The 13,029-nt window shown below is 37.4% G+C and overlaps 1 protein-coding gene across 5 annotated transcripts in view; it reads left to right on the top strand.

Annotated features, from left to right (window-relative positions):
* Window positions 1-547: 547 nt before the first annotated feature.
* The window catches only part of gbf1 (golgi brefeldin A resistant guanine nucleotide exchange factor 1), a 219,916-nt gene continuing 207,434 nt past the window's right edge, over window positions 548-13,029 (top strand). For 4 of the 5 annotated variants that reach the window (XM_041269440.1, XM_041269439.1, XM_041269437.1 and 1 more), the window contains exons 1-3: window positions 548-795; window positions 9,909-10,052; window positions 11,245-11,348. In XM_041269440.1, coding sequence (XP_041125374.1) covers window positions 10,049-10,052; window positions 11,245-11,348 — 108 coding nt within the window. In that variant the 5' untranslated portion in view covers window positions 548-795; window positions 9,909-10,048. The remainder of the gene's footprint in view (window positions 796-9,908; window positions 10,053-11,244; window positions 11,349-13,029) is intronic. The other variant, XM_041269438.1, reaches the window with a different exon arrangement.

Raw genomic sequence — 13,029 nt, 5'->3', positions numbered from 1 at the left:
GCAGTACTGATAAAGTATAACGCCACCAAAAATACTAGGTGACTTCAGTAGGCCTATAAAAGCACGATCCAGCACACATTTTCCCAGAGCTACTTGCTGTTCCAGCTACAGACTGCACTAGTCCGTGTCAAGGTTTTCAGCGTTCAGGGAAGTGTGTGTACGGTATTCAAAGCAGATTGTGTTGGCTTCGCCAGTCATGTTTTTTACAGGGCAATACGCCTCAACCAAGTTTTGAATCGGCCTGTAAAGCCCGCCCATCCTGAGACGAACCTTAAACCCCTAATGATTTCTTTCTGCAATAGCTGCGGACCTTCTTCAATCAAATGGTACCCCTTTGGGTTTCCACCAATGGAAATCCCAACTTCACCAAACGTACTCTTTACTGACCGCTGACCTTTCCATAATTTGCCTTTTTAAATTAATTTTCAAAGCTAGCATTTCACGACCCGCGGTCTCTTCCTTCAGTGCGATTGGCTGTCAAGGCTGTCTGTCAGGACGATCTTCAGGCAGCAGTTCGGCAGACTATATCCTGTGTTACCACGTCATTGGTTTACCAAGTGCAGCAGGCGAGCCGGCTAGTAGAGTTAAATATCTAATCTTAAAACTTACTGCTTCAAACGAATGATTTGAAGTTTTTCCACGTATTCCGTTTATTGAAATGTGAACGTTTTAGCTGATTAAATGTTTTAGAGCATTTTGTTTTGCGTATGCGGTAATTTAAACATTTATTGTCATATTGCTGAGTAAATCAGCTGAAATTGACCAGGTCGCCATTTTGGATTTGGATCCATACAGGTAGAGTATTGTTTTCTTCGTTTATTTACATTTCTGATTTTTGTCCAGGAGGTGTGACAGTTGTTTAAAATGTAGCGTTGTTTGTTAACATACATGCTGGGTTTTAATAACACACAATAACTAACGGGTTATGTCATAAGTTTATGTAGTACCACTCCTAGTCGGGTGTAGAGAGTAGCCTGCCTAAATAACAAACACTGATGCTGAATTATGCTTACGTATGTATCATTCTGATTGATATCGATTGTAGTACATTTCTGTATAAAAGTGTTTTCTACATGTAGATATGATGGTACGCGTACACGAGATATGATGTACACGTATATACATTTTCTGTTTTGTTTTGCAGGTATTCTTGGTTCATCACATATATGTATGTTGATTATAATTATTTAATTGATTTACTGTAATTATTGATATTTTGTTAACTAAATGTAAAGCTTAGTTCATAAGATTGGAACATGAAGGGTCTAATTATTTAACACCCCCCCCCCCCCCCCCCAATACAAAGTAATTTAGAAAGGGGGGGGGGTGGAGTCCTTTGTAAAAAGACTAGACTGTATATTATGGATAATGTTGCAGTTCGGTGCATTTGGGAAACTGAATGTATTCACTATGAATACATACTATGACACTTAATGGTATTAACAAACAAATATGCTAATATGAAAGGCATGCCATTTTGTTACTTCCTGTCAAACACAACCCAAAGGATCATGGGATACCATGGGACTTTGGTCCAGCATGAAGCCAGATTCCTGTCCTTTTGGAGATCAGGCAGAGTAACAAACTTCACATTCTGACAAATGCATCTCCAATAACATTAACTCTGATCTCAGAAACTGACAGTTTTACAGACTATTTTATTAAGGACTGCTTTTTTAATAAATTATATCAAGTTTGCAATTCATGAAACATTTTGTATCTGAGAGGATTTAATACTCAGTATGGTTATGGCTCAGTAAAAGTCTAGTCTTGTTTATTTTGTGATTATTTTGTGATTATACATTTGATTAGAAAGGGAAATAAGGCTACATGTTTACAGCTCTGTAAGTTTTGTAACTCAAGGAGGCTGTTTAGTCCAGTGGTTAAAGAAATGGACTTACAACCAGGAGGTTGTCGGTTCAAATCCCAGCTCAGCCACTGACTCACTGTGAGCAAGTCACTTAACCTCCATGTGCTCCGTCTTTGGGGTGAGACGTTGTTGTAAGTGACTCTGCAGCTGATGCATAGTTCACACAACCTAGTCTAATATCTTGTAAAACGCTTTGTGATGGTGGTCCACTGTGAAAGGCGCTATATAAAAATAACAACTTTTCTATTCGAATTAAAAAATGCAGTTGATACCTATTAGGCCATTCGTGTCAATTGTAAAATTGATTTAATTTGTGTTTTTTTTCTTTCTGTGAATCAAACAATTAAATGGGCCTTTTAAATCATAAGTCTTCGTAAAACACTGTCGTAGTAAAACACTGAAACTCAAAAGCCCTATAAATAATGTACGTAAATGTATAAAAATAGTAAAGCGATATGAAAAATAGTAGCATTGGGTGTACAATAATGGTCTGTTGATGCATTTTATACAGAAAAAGTGCTAAAATCCAAATTGCTACTCTATCCTGCTTACTGTATATGAAAGACGTAGTAACTAGTTATATAAGTCCTTTAATAATAGCAGTAGTTTGTACTTGTCTGACTGGCAGCAGGAAGGAAAAAAAAGACCAAAAATAAACATAAAATGTAAACAATCTTCTCTCCTTTTAAAAACAAAACAAACAAACAACAAAAACCTAAATCTATTAAATATCTCTGGTCAACTGAAACAAACTGAAAGCAGCATACTAACTGGGGATAATCCCATGGTTAGTACGGAGGTCAGTACTAAACTAGTATGCAAGTTAAATACCGATTGCAATGAACTTGGCAGATCAAGATAGCCCTCAGCTGTGTTGTAAAATACTCTCAATTACAACAAACCCAAAGTAAGGATACTAAAGCATGGAACTAAGTTAGTTTAACAATTTCCATAGACTAAACAGTTATAGTACTGTACTAACTGGAACTAATATGAAGTCCCAGAATGTATTGACAACTTTTATGTAACTGAAGTGTTCATAACTAATAATAGTAATAATAATATAGCGCCTTTCATAGTGGACCACCATCACAAAGGGCTTTACAGGGGTAGCCTGTGAACTGTGCATTATATGCAGAGTCACTTACAATAGGACATTGATTTAACATCTCATCTGTAGGATGGAGCACAAGGAGATTAAGTGACTTGCTCAGGAACTCGCAGTGAGTCAGTTAGTGGCAACATTAGACTGAGTGTCTGACTGCAGTTATTTAAATAGAAATTTAGTCACTGAACCACGTAATGGGACAAAGTACTAAAAATGAATAGGAGGTTTTTTCTTTTTCTAAAACGTTCTGACGGCTCATTGGACTGGATGACACTTACTTGTCTACTGTTAGAGTCCAAGTATCACACATGGGTATATCTAGTCCAGTGGTCCTCAAAGTAATTTGGGCACGGGCATAAATTGATCTTACTTGGCTGTTTGCGGGCACGCTAACTATTGCATAGGTTCTTATCTTAAGCACTGCCTACCCGTGACATTTTATATATATACAGTGCCTTGCAAAAGTATTCAGACCCCTGATCAATTCTGTCATATTACTGAATTACAAATGGTACATTGAAATTTCGTTCTGTTTGAGATTTTATTTTAAAACACTTAAACTCAAAATCAATTATTGTAAGGTGACATTGGTTTTATGTTGGGAAATATTTTTAAGAAAAATAAAAAACTGAAATATCTTGCTTGCATAAGTATTCAACCCCCACACATTAATATTTGGTAAAGCCACCTTTTGCTGCAATAACTGTTTTAAGTCTTTTGGGGTAAGTATGTACCAGCTTTGCACACAGTGTCGGAGTGATTTTGGCCCATTCTTCTTGACAGATTTGCTCCAGGTTGTTCAGGTTGGTTGGACGACGCTTGAGGACCCCAATTTTCAAATAGTGCCACAGATTCTCAATGGGATTGAGATCAGGACTTTGACTGGGCCACTGTAGGACATTCACCTTTTTGTTCTTGAGCCATTCCAATGTTGCTTTGGCCTTGTGCTTGGGATCATTGTCCTGCTGAAAGGTGATCATTGTCCAAGCTTCAGTTTTTTAGTGGACTGAAGCAGATTCTCTTGGAGTATTTTTGCTCCATCCATTCTTCTTTCAGTTGTAACAAGATGCCCAGTCCCTGCTGATGAGAAGCATCCCCACAGCATGATGCTGCCACCATCATACTTCACTGTAGGGATGGTGTGTCTTGAGGCATGGGCAGTGTTAGGTTTGCACCACACATAGCGCTTTGAGTTTTGGCCAGAAAGCTCTATCTTGGTCTCATCTGACCACAAAACCTTTTCCCACATCGCAGCTCTCATGCTTTCTGACAAACTCCAGACGTGCTTTCAGATGGTACTTTTTTGAGTAATGGCTTCTTTTTTGCCATAGAGGCCAGTGTTATGCAGAGCTCTTGATATGGTTGACTGGTGCACCATTACTCCACTCCCAGCCACTGAACTCTGTAGCTCCATCAAAGTGATTGTTGGCCTCTCTGTGGCTTCTCTCACAAGTCTCCTTCTTGTTTGAGCGCTGAGTTTTGAGGGACGGCCTTTTCTTGGTAGTGCCTGGGTGGTGTGATGCAGCTTCCACTTCCTGATTATTGATCCAACTGTGCTCACTGGGATATCCAAACACTTGGATATTATTTTGTACCCTTTCCCTAATCTATGCATTTGTATTACTTTATCTCTGACTTCTATAGAATGCTCTTTGGTCTTCATTTTCCTTCAGATTCACAGCCTTACCAATGATCTTTCAACAGTGGCGTTTTTATCCAGAAAATGTGACAGCAACTTTAATGGTTCACAGGTAGACTCCAACGGTAAGGTAATTGTGTCCTCGTTAGGGCAATTTCTTTCATCAGTGCAAACTGGGAGCTTCCACAGCACAGGGGTTGAATACTTATGCAAGCAAGATATTTCAGTTTTTTATTTTTCTTAAAAATATTTCCCAACATAAAACCAATGTCACCTTACAATAATTGATTCTGAGTTTCAGTGTTTAAAAATAAAATATCAAACAGAACGAAATTTCAATGTACCATTTATAATTCGATAATATGAGAGAATTGGTCAGGGGTCTGAATACTTTTGCAAGCCAGTGTGTGTGTGTGTGTGTGTGTGTGTGTATATATATATATATATATATATATATATATATATATATATATATATATATATATATATATATATATATATATATATAACAACATAAAAACAAGTTAAGAATTAATAGACAATGTTTACACAGATAAAAATAAACTAATTTTATAAGCGTCTAGATCAGTTTTAAAGACTTTCTATCTCCAGTACAATTATGCATGTTAAGTAGAGATGCAGAAGAAGTAGATAAATAAATAAATCTACTATGGTGTTTCCCTTGTCTGGTGAAAAAAAAGGAGATGGAGAGAAATACTGAAATGTATTACTTTTTCTTAATAAAAATTCTGTGCTTGGTAACATATTAACACCCTGTCTCTGTTCATGAATGATTGGACAGCTGTCAGATTTTTCAGTTTCCCATTGGCTACTTACTCGCCTTCAATTTTCGTACAGGATACTGTGAACGGCTTCTGCTTGCTTGTGATTGGACAGCTGCTTAAAACTTGGTTTTTCTCCTACAACTGAAACACACAGTTTAAGTCCCACCCAGCTAATTTATGATTTGGCTACCGCAGAGAGAATGCAGATATTAAAAAAAAAAAAAAAAGTAGAGTACGTACAAGTACCGCATAAGCGAGCAGCACTGTCAAAAGACTGCGATGATGCTTTTGGAAAACGTGTTTATTTTTTTTCCCACGCTCACGATCCATAATTTAAGAACAGCTGTTGCGGGCACGATGGCCTGGCTTCGCAGGCACGAGTTTGCCCGCGGGCACCACTTTGAGGACAAATGATCTAGTTTGTCCTGAATACGCCTTCACGTCTTAAAAGTACACTTAGCGGCTCTTGTGCTACTGCCAACAACAATACAACAAGTTAAACCCAGAAGTTCTGACAAATTCAGTATCGTTGCATGCCCATGAATCAAGCTAAATATGATAATATAACTTAAGACTTTTTTTTTTTTTTTTTTTATAAGAGTAGTAGTAGGCTGTGTTGCTGGTTTTTTAAATTTATTTTTTGTGAGTAGTATGTAAAGTACCAATTTTTCTTGTTAGTTTGCATTTTTTGGGTATGATGACATTCCTGGTTCCCACTAAACAAAAATGGCTACGTGTGCAGATGGACACTCGCCGTTAAAATATAAACGAAATACTACTTGTCAGACACAGCAACAAAAACTAGAAAAATCACTGCAGAAACTCTGCATCTTACAGAAAAAAGGGTGATTGGGACCTAAAAAATAAAAAAAATAAAACTGCCACAAGTTCAAGGTGTCCAAATAAGCCAGCATTCTGCTGTTGTCCTGGTAAAGCAAAAACACACGATAGCTGTGGTAGCTTGTAAATTGTTTCCAGTGATTTAAACACTGAAATGGCTAATTGGCTAATCCTAGTGTTTTGGTTTGTATTCATTTTTTTGTCTCGTTAAGATTGCTTGCTTGTTCACTTGAGTTTGTTTCAACAAGTTATTTACAGTTTTCAAAATGTTTGTGAATACATTTTTTTTTGTATAATTATAACTGTGCACTAATTATTTACTTGCTTCAAACAACATTACAGACAATGTGACAGTCAAATAACTTGCATCCTGTTAATACATTTTTATTGACAGTTAAGGATAATAATAGGATCAGTAACAGGGCTTGCATTTCATTTGTGTGTGCTGGGGGATTTCCTCTCCTATGCTGCAGCCAATGAGTGGGGATTCCAAAATTTTAGGGGGGAATGGTAAAAAAAAAAAAAAAAAAAAAAAAAAAAAAAAAAAAAAAAAAAAAAAGGCACTTTTGCATATAAAAAAACTATGTGTATTTTATTGCATCATCATTCACACTGGTGTTGCTTTAAAATAAGCTGCTTTCAGGAGAGCTAACAGCTGTTCATCACTGAGACAGAGCACTCTCCATTGCTTTTGCCATTGCATGACGTGAAGTTTTTGAATGCAGCAGAAGAAAGTTGCTTTTTTTAAAACCAATGCTCCATTTCTTTTTTTTTTTTTTAAACTCTTTACACTATTTCTGCCAGTTTTTTTTTTTTTTTTTTTAATATTTTTTACTGTTTTCACTTACTGGATAGTTTGTACTGTATGTAACTTATCAAATTAAAGGACAAAATGTTCTTTAGTATTATGTAAGTTTCAACAGGATCAGGCATACTATATGTGGTAGAGATGAGAATATATGTAAAAAAAAATAAAAAATCTGAAAAACATGCTTTTCCAAAAAAAAAATCATGTTTGGTCATAGATAGACAGACAGCATTGTAATCATAGATGGCTAAAAAATAGCACTGCACCATTGAACCTCAATATGAAATGAACATGGGGGAGCTTTCCAACGATACCACCCCTTTCAGTCTATCTGCTACAGTGACGGAGCAGTAGACTCAAAACCTAGGTCTACAAAGAAGGATAGGACAGTTAATCCCAAGATGCAGTTCGGTACGCAATTTCAGACGCCATTTGTGGAGCCCACTCAGTACTGAATATGTTGAGGCGATGCTGTGTTGCAGCGCCAGGACATACCATTATTTTTTTTAATAACAATACAAAATATTGTTAATATAATGTGACTGACTTATGTGAATAAATGCTTGATTATGTCTAGAAACATTTTGCCAGGGCAAACGCGAATACGTTGAAAGTATTGTGAGTGCACTGTACTGCGCTACAGGCTCCAGAAGTGACCCCACTGTTTACTAACTCCGCCCACTTGTGAATTAATTTTCCTGTCGTTCTTTATATAGTCCCAGCTCCATATGAAACCTAAGCTGTGATATCTGTCACATGATAAAAGGCTTAACTTCAGGCAGTTGTAGTTCTGGCTAGGAATATCAGATACACACACTAAATGCGTCTTTGGAAAGCCCCGAGCCTGTTGGTGTTTTCTACGGTGCCTGAGTAATATGTACATAACCTTTGGTGTGCTGGTGCCCCAAAATGAATGGGGCTGAGTTTTAAGTGTTAAAGTGAAAGCCTCTGCTTGCAAAACAACTCCTAGATATACTTAATATCTTATTTTTTTCCAAAACTGTTTACTTATACTGCAATGTACTGAGTTTCTGTAATGCATAAAGATAGCGGCCGAGAATCACGTACGAGAGAATAAAGTCTTGCGGAACTTAAAATATCCAGCGCTACTTTTTATTTATTTATTTTAACCAGAACAACTCAGAATGTAGCTCATAGCTCATCACTGACACCCACTTCCTTAGAGATTGTTATAGCGTTTCAGGCATTCTGAATTGGGTGGAAAATACAGCAACTTGGTGTCCTTAAAATATCTCTGCCTGATTTTCCCATGCGGGAGCAACTTGGAAAATGTGCGATTCTCTCAACCATAGGTTGAGTATTGCATGGTGAAGGTCTCAATGGTCTCAGGCCAAGGAAAAAGACACTCTTAGGAAAACGTCACAAGGACAATCACTTAAAATTTGAAAAATGGCATTTGAATGATGGATAGAAGTTCTGGTTAAAGATTTTGTGGAGTGATGAAACAAAAATTGAATTATTTGGTCACGCTGTTATGCGCTAAGTTTCGAGAAAGACTGGTGAGGCGTGCAAAGAAAAGAACACCATACCTACTGTCAAGCATGGAGGTGGTAGTATCCTTCTATGTGGCTGTTTTTCCTCTAATGGCACAGGAAGTTTAGTTCCAATGCATGGTAAAATGGATTCCATAGCATACCAAAAGATATTGGCCAATCGTCTGAAACCCTCTGCTACAAAACTTTGGTTTAAAGCGCTACTGGAAGTTCTAACACAACAACAATCTGCTTCAGAATGGTTAAAGAAATATAAAATTAAGGTTTTGGAATGGCCTAGTCAAAGTCCCAATCTAAATCTGATTAAGAATATTTGGTGTGAGTTGAAGGCTGTGCACAAGAGAAGTCCTTGAAATTTTGAATGAACTGGAACAATTTTGCATTGAAGAATGGTCAAAAATCATTATAGAATCATACCAAAAGGTCATTGACAAATATCCTAATCATTTAAAAGATTGCTAAAGGTGCCTCAAGTAGTTATTGATTTTATTTTCTTTGTCAGGGTATGAATACTTTTGAATTGGCATTTTTGGCATTGCTGAAATAAATACCGTATTACTTCAATTTGGCACCTTTTCAAATGAGACTCCCCCTCGTATTGACGCCGCAGTCATATATCAGCGTTATTATAGAGGCCACCCTCGAATAAACGCCGCTATCAATAAAGAAAGATTACGTTTTTTTTTTTTTTTCCCCCTGCTAAAAAAAACACACAGTGAACAAATAAACTCACAACATTGACTATATACATGTAACTCCCCTGAAGAGACGGGAGCCTCAATCTAGTACATAAATTACAAGCACATTTTATTTTATGGTAGTACAGTTCTGAAAGAAAATCCAAGATAAAGTAGAATATATTGTAGTTTTTTTTATTTTTTTTTTATTACATAAATCAAGCTGATATTCTGAGGTAATTTTTGGTGCAGAAAAACATCTACGTCACACTCTTGGACGTATCTGCCACACCAGGATTGTCCCGTCTCTTAACAACCAGTACACACTCCTGATTCGCTGGTACTGTTCTCCCCTGACCACCTAAATCCGATCTAATAGGCTCTCTGTAATTGTCACCGATAAATGTACTATAGTCAAAGTAGGGTAGCCACACACACTGCTCTATACAGGTAGGCTACCATATTACAGAAAATAAGCAACCGCGATACTTCTAAAATGTCATAAATCATGTTATAAAATATTGCAGCATTTGAAAATCGTAGTATTATTAATAAAGGTCGCCCTCGTATAATGGCCGCCCACTTTTAAGCACCACAGTCATTCTGGTCAATATAAAATAAACTCTAAAATAAACTGCAGTTACCATGTTTTAATGTTGCCTTTAAGCAATCGTTCCGCAGTTCATGCTCCCATCTGGAATTGAACTGCTGGAAGTGAGACTCATCTGAGAAGAGAACGGTCTTCCAAAACTGTAGAAGCCTATCTAATATCTGCCGGTCCCAGTGCTTTCTGCGCTGTGCATTTACATGGGTGAGTATGGGTTTCAGTGTGGTCTTTCAAGGCTCTTGCACACAGGTACCTTAGTCCTTTCCTCACGCATCGCATCCTTTCCTCATGCATGTCCTTGCATAAACTACTCGCCATCACTGGAGCTTGTGTTTACTGGGACAACAGAAATGTTTAGAATGTAGGCATTTTGTACAGGGCTAGGAGTTAACTTTTTAAGGCAGTAGCGAGGATTTGCTATCTGTCTACCACAGGCCAGATTTATGGAGTGCTTGGGATATTGTCGTCACATGCACGTTTTGACCAGTCTTGGCCATAAAAGCCTGTAGCTCTTGCAAAGTTGCCATATTTTTGTTTACATACAGTATATTCTCATCTCTACCACATGTGCCTCATCCTGTTGCAATGTACTTAATATGAAAGGAAATTTTCTGGCCTTTCATTTGACGTGTTGCATGCATGCAGTACAAACTATCCAGTAGTTAAACATACATAAGTGAAAACAGTGAAAAACAGGTGGGACTAGGACTGCGTGTAGAGTTTAAAAAAAATAAAATAAAAGTGGAGCACTGGTTTAAAAGAACCCTTTTTCTTCTGTGAACGTCAGGCAATGGCAAAAGCAATGGAGAGTGCTCTGTCTCACAGTGTTGAACAGTTAGGTTAGGTCTGCTGAAAGCAGCTTATTTTAAAGCAACACCAGTATGAATGATGATGGGGGGGGGGGGGGAGAGGAGAAGTATTTGTGAAAGTAAAATCAACCAGCTCGTCAGCCCACTTCAAGTTCAAGATTTCTGATGCAGAAATCATAAAAGAATGATTCTGCTTATCCTTTAGTAAGCTTTGGATTTACAATGTTGTCTTTAAAAGTTTATAATATTGATGTGCTAAAGAATCTGTGTGGCCACTCTAACTTTTCTTTTCATTTTTTGGCCTGAAAGCCAAAAAATGATTTTCTATGTGAGATGTGGACTTTAAACTAAACCACTTGCAAATATCCATGTACAGTGCTTTTTGTTGAATGTATTTTGTTTTAAAACAAACTCTCGCTAAATTCTGTTGTGTGAAATAAACCAATACATCCAGCTCTGTTGCAGTATATCCATGAGATCAAATACTTTACAAACCCAGAGTATTGAATGAGAACTGACAATAAATCATACAACACTACAGTAAGCTATAGCTTAAGCTAACCACTATTTTTTTTTTTTTCTTTAAGGCTTCACCATGGTGGACAAAAATATTTATATTGTTCAAGGGGAGATTTGTACTGTTGTGAGTGCCATTAAAAGAAACGCGAGATGGAGCACCCACACTCCCTTGGTAAGATAACTTTATTTTATTCTACAAACCCAGAAATCAATTGCACTGTACTGAGTCCTGTAATTAACTACCTGTTTAAAATGAGCTGCCTAATCATCAAGTGGAAGGAAAGAGAACAAGGTGAGTCTGTTTAGATGATAACCCATTCCCCTCAATAGGTGCCAGGTTAATTTCCAACAGGTAATTAAGCTTCTAGAATGATACCTTTTACTTTTGTGGCTGTAATTTGGTTCATTTCTCAGCTAGGGACTTTGTTACACTGATATGTGACTAAATGTGTGTTTAAAGCCAGGAAATACTTCTGCTGGGGTGTTATTAGCTGCTTGCCTTGCAGACATCAAGTGTTGGATGTCTCTCAACATTTTAATGTTGAATTCTGATAGAAATAAAGGTTATGTTAGTAGCTCTCAGATCCAACAAAAAATGACAATTTAGTTGTTAGATTTCAGCAGTCTGCTCCTGAGTGGTACATCTGGTAAAGGCACTCTGCGTGGAGTGCAGGATGTGCCCTATAGGCTGGAGGTCGCCGGTCCGAATCCAGGCTATTCCACTCCCAGGGGGGTGGCGCGCAATTGGCCGAGCGCCGCCTTGGTGGGGTTGGGGGTGGCAGCGGTGAGCCTGGTTGAAATAAACAGTAATTGGGCTTACCAAATTGGGGATAAAAATAAGAAAATTGCTGATACCAAATTAAAAAAAACACCAGAAGTAAACACAATTTGGGGGTCTTTTTGGTCCTGACCTATCATTCGAGACTGTTATTACAAAAGTTACTAAAGCAGCAGTTTTCAACCTTTTTTTAATCATGCCCCACCTTAGCAATTCATTTTTATTTGGCGTGCCCCCCCCCTCCATTATCCTGGGCATAGAACAATGTACCTAATAAAAAATTTATAGAATTAATTATTGTAATGCACTTTTCTGTGGTATTCCAAAATGTGTGGTGACTCGCTTAAAGCTTTGTCAGAATTCACAATTATGACTAAAACCAGAAAAGTTTAACATATTACTCCTGTTCTGGCCTCTTTGCACTGGCTCTTCTGTTCTTTTAGAATTGATTTAAAAATGTTACTTTTAATTTCTAAGGCTCTGAATGGATTAGCACCCAGTTACTGGAATTATCGACCCTGTATACTCCCAATCACACTTTTAGATCACAGGATGCAGGGCTTCTTGTTATTCCAGGATTCTGGGATGCTCTGCCGCCTTCCATCAGGGAAACTAGGACTCTTACTCTTTTTAAATCAAGATACATTTTTTACTTTTTTTTTTTTTTTTTAATTTTACAATCAAAACTGCATTCTCTCTGTCTTTTTTTAAAGTTCAGTTTAAGTTTTGTATTAGACTGTTAATTTTTTTTTTTTTTTGAATTTTTATGAAGTACTTTGGGATCTTTGTGATGTCGGCTAGGATCAACTGTGCGTTAACTGTGCGTAATTGCTCGGAGTGAAATTACGAAGTACAACTTTAATTAAAAAAACGTTGTGTGTGAAAATAGTTTCTGGGTAGTATTTGCCCACACACACACACAAGCTCCTGAAGTATTTCATTACAAACTGAAACTACCTGTGCTGCTAGGATTCATGGGTTGGATGAGCTCACTGCTTGATCTGTCCTTGTGTGAAGCACACAGGAGCGAGTCTGGTGTGTGTTCACTACTGCATTATAGCTTAGTGTGAAACAC

Source organism: Polyodon spathula, chromosome 13, assembly GCF_017654505.1.
Source record: "Polyodon spathula isolate WHYD16114869_AA chromosome 13, ASM1765450v1, whole genome shotgun sequence".
NCBI lineage: Eukaryota > Metazoa > Chordata > Actinopteri > Acipenseriformes > Polyodontidae > Polyodon > Polyodon spathula.
Note: the sequence above shows the minus strand (reverse complement) of the source record. Positions and strands in the feature narration are given on the sequence as shown.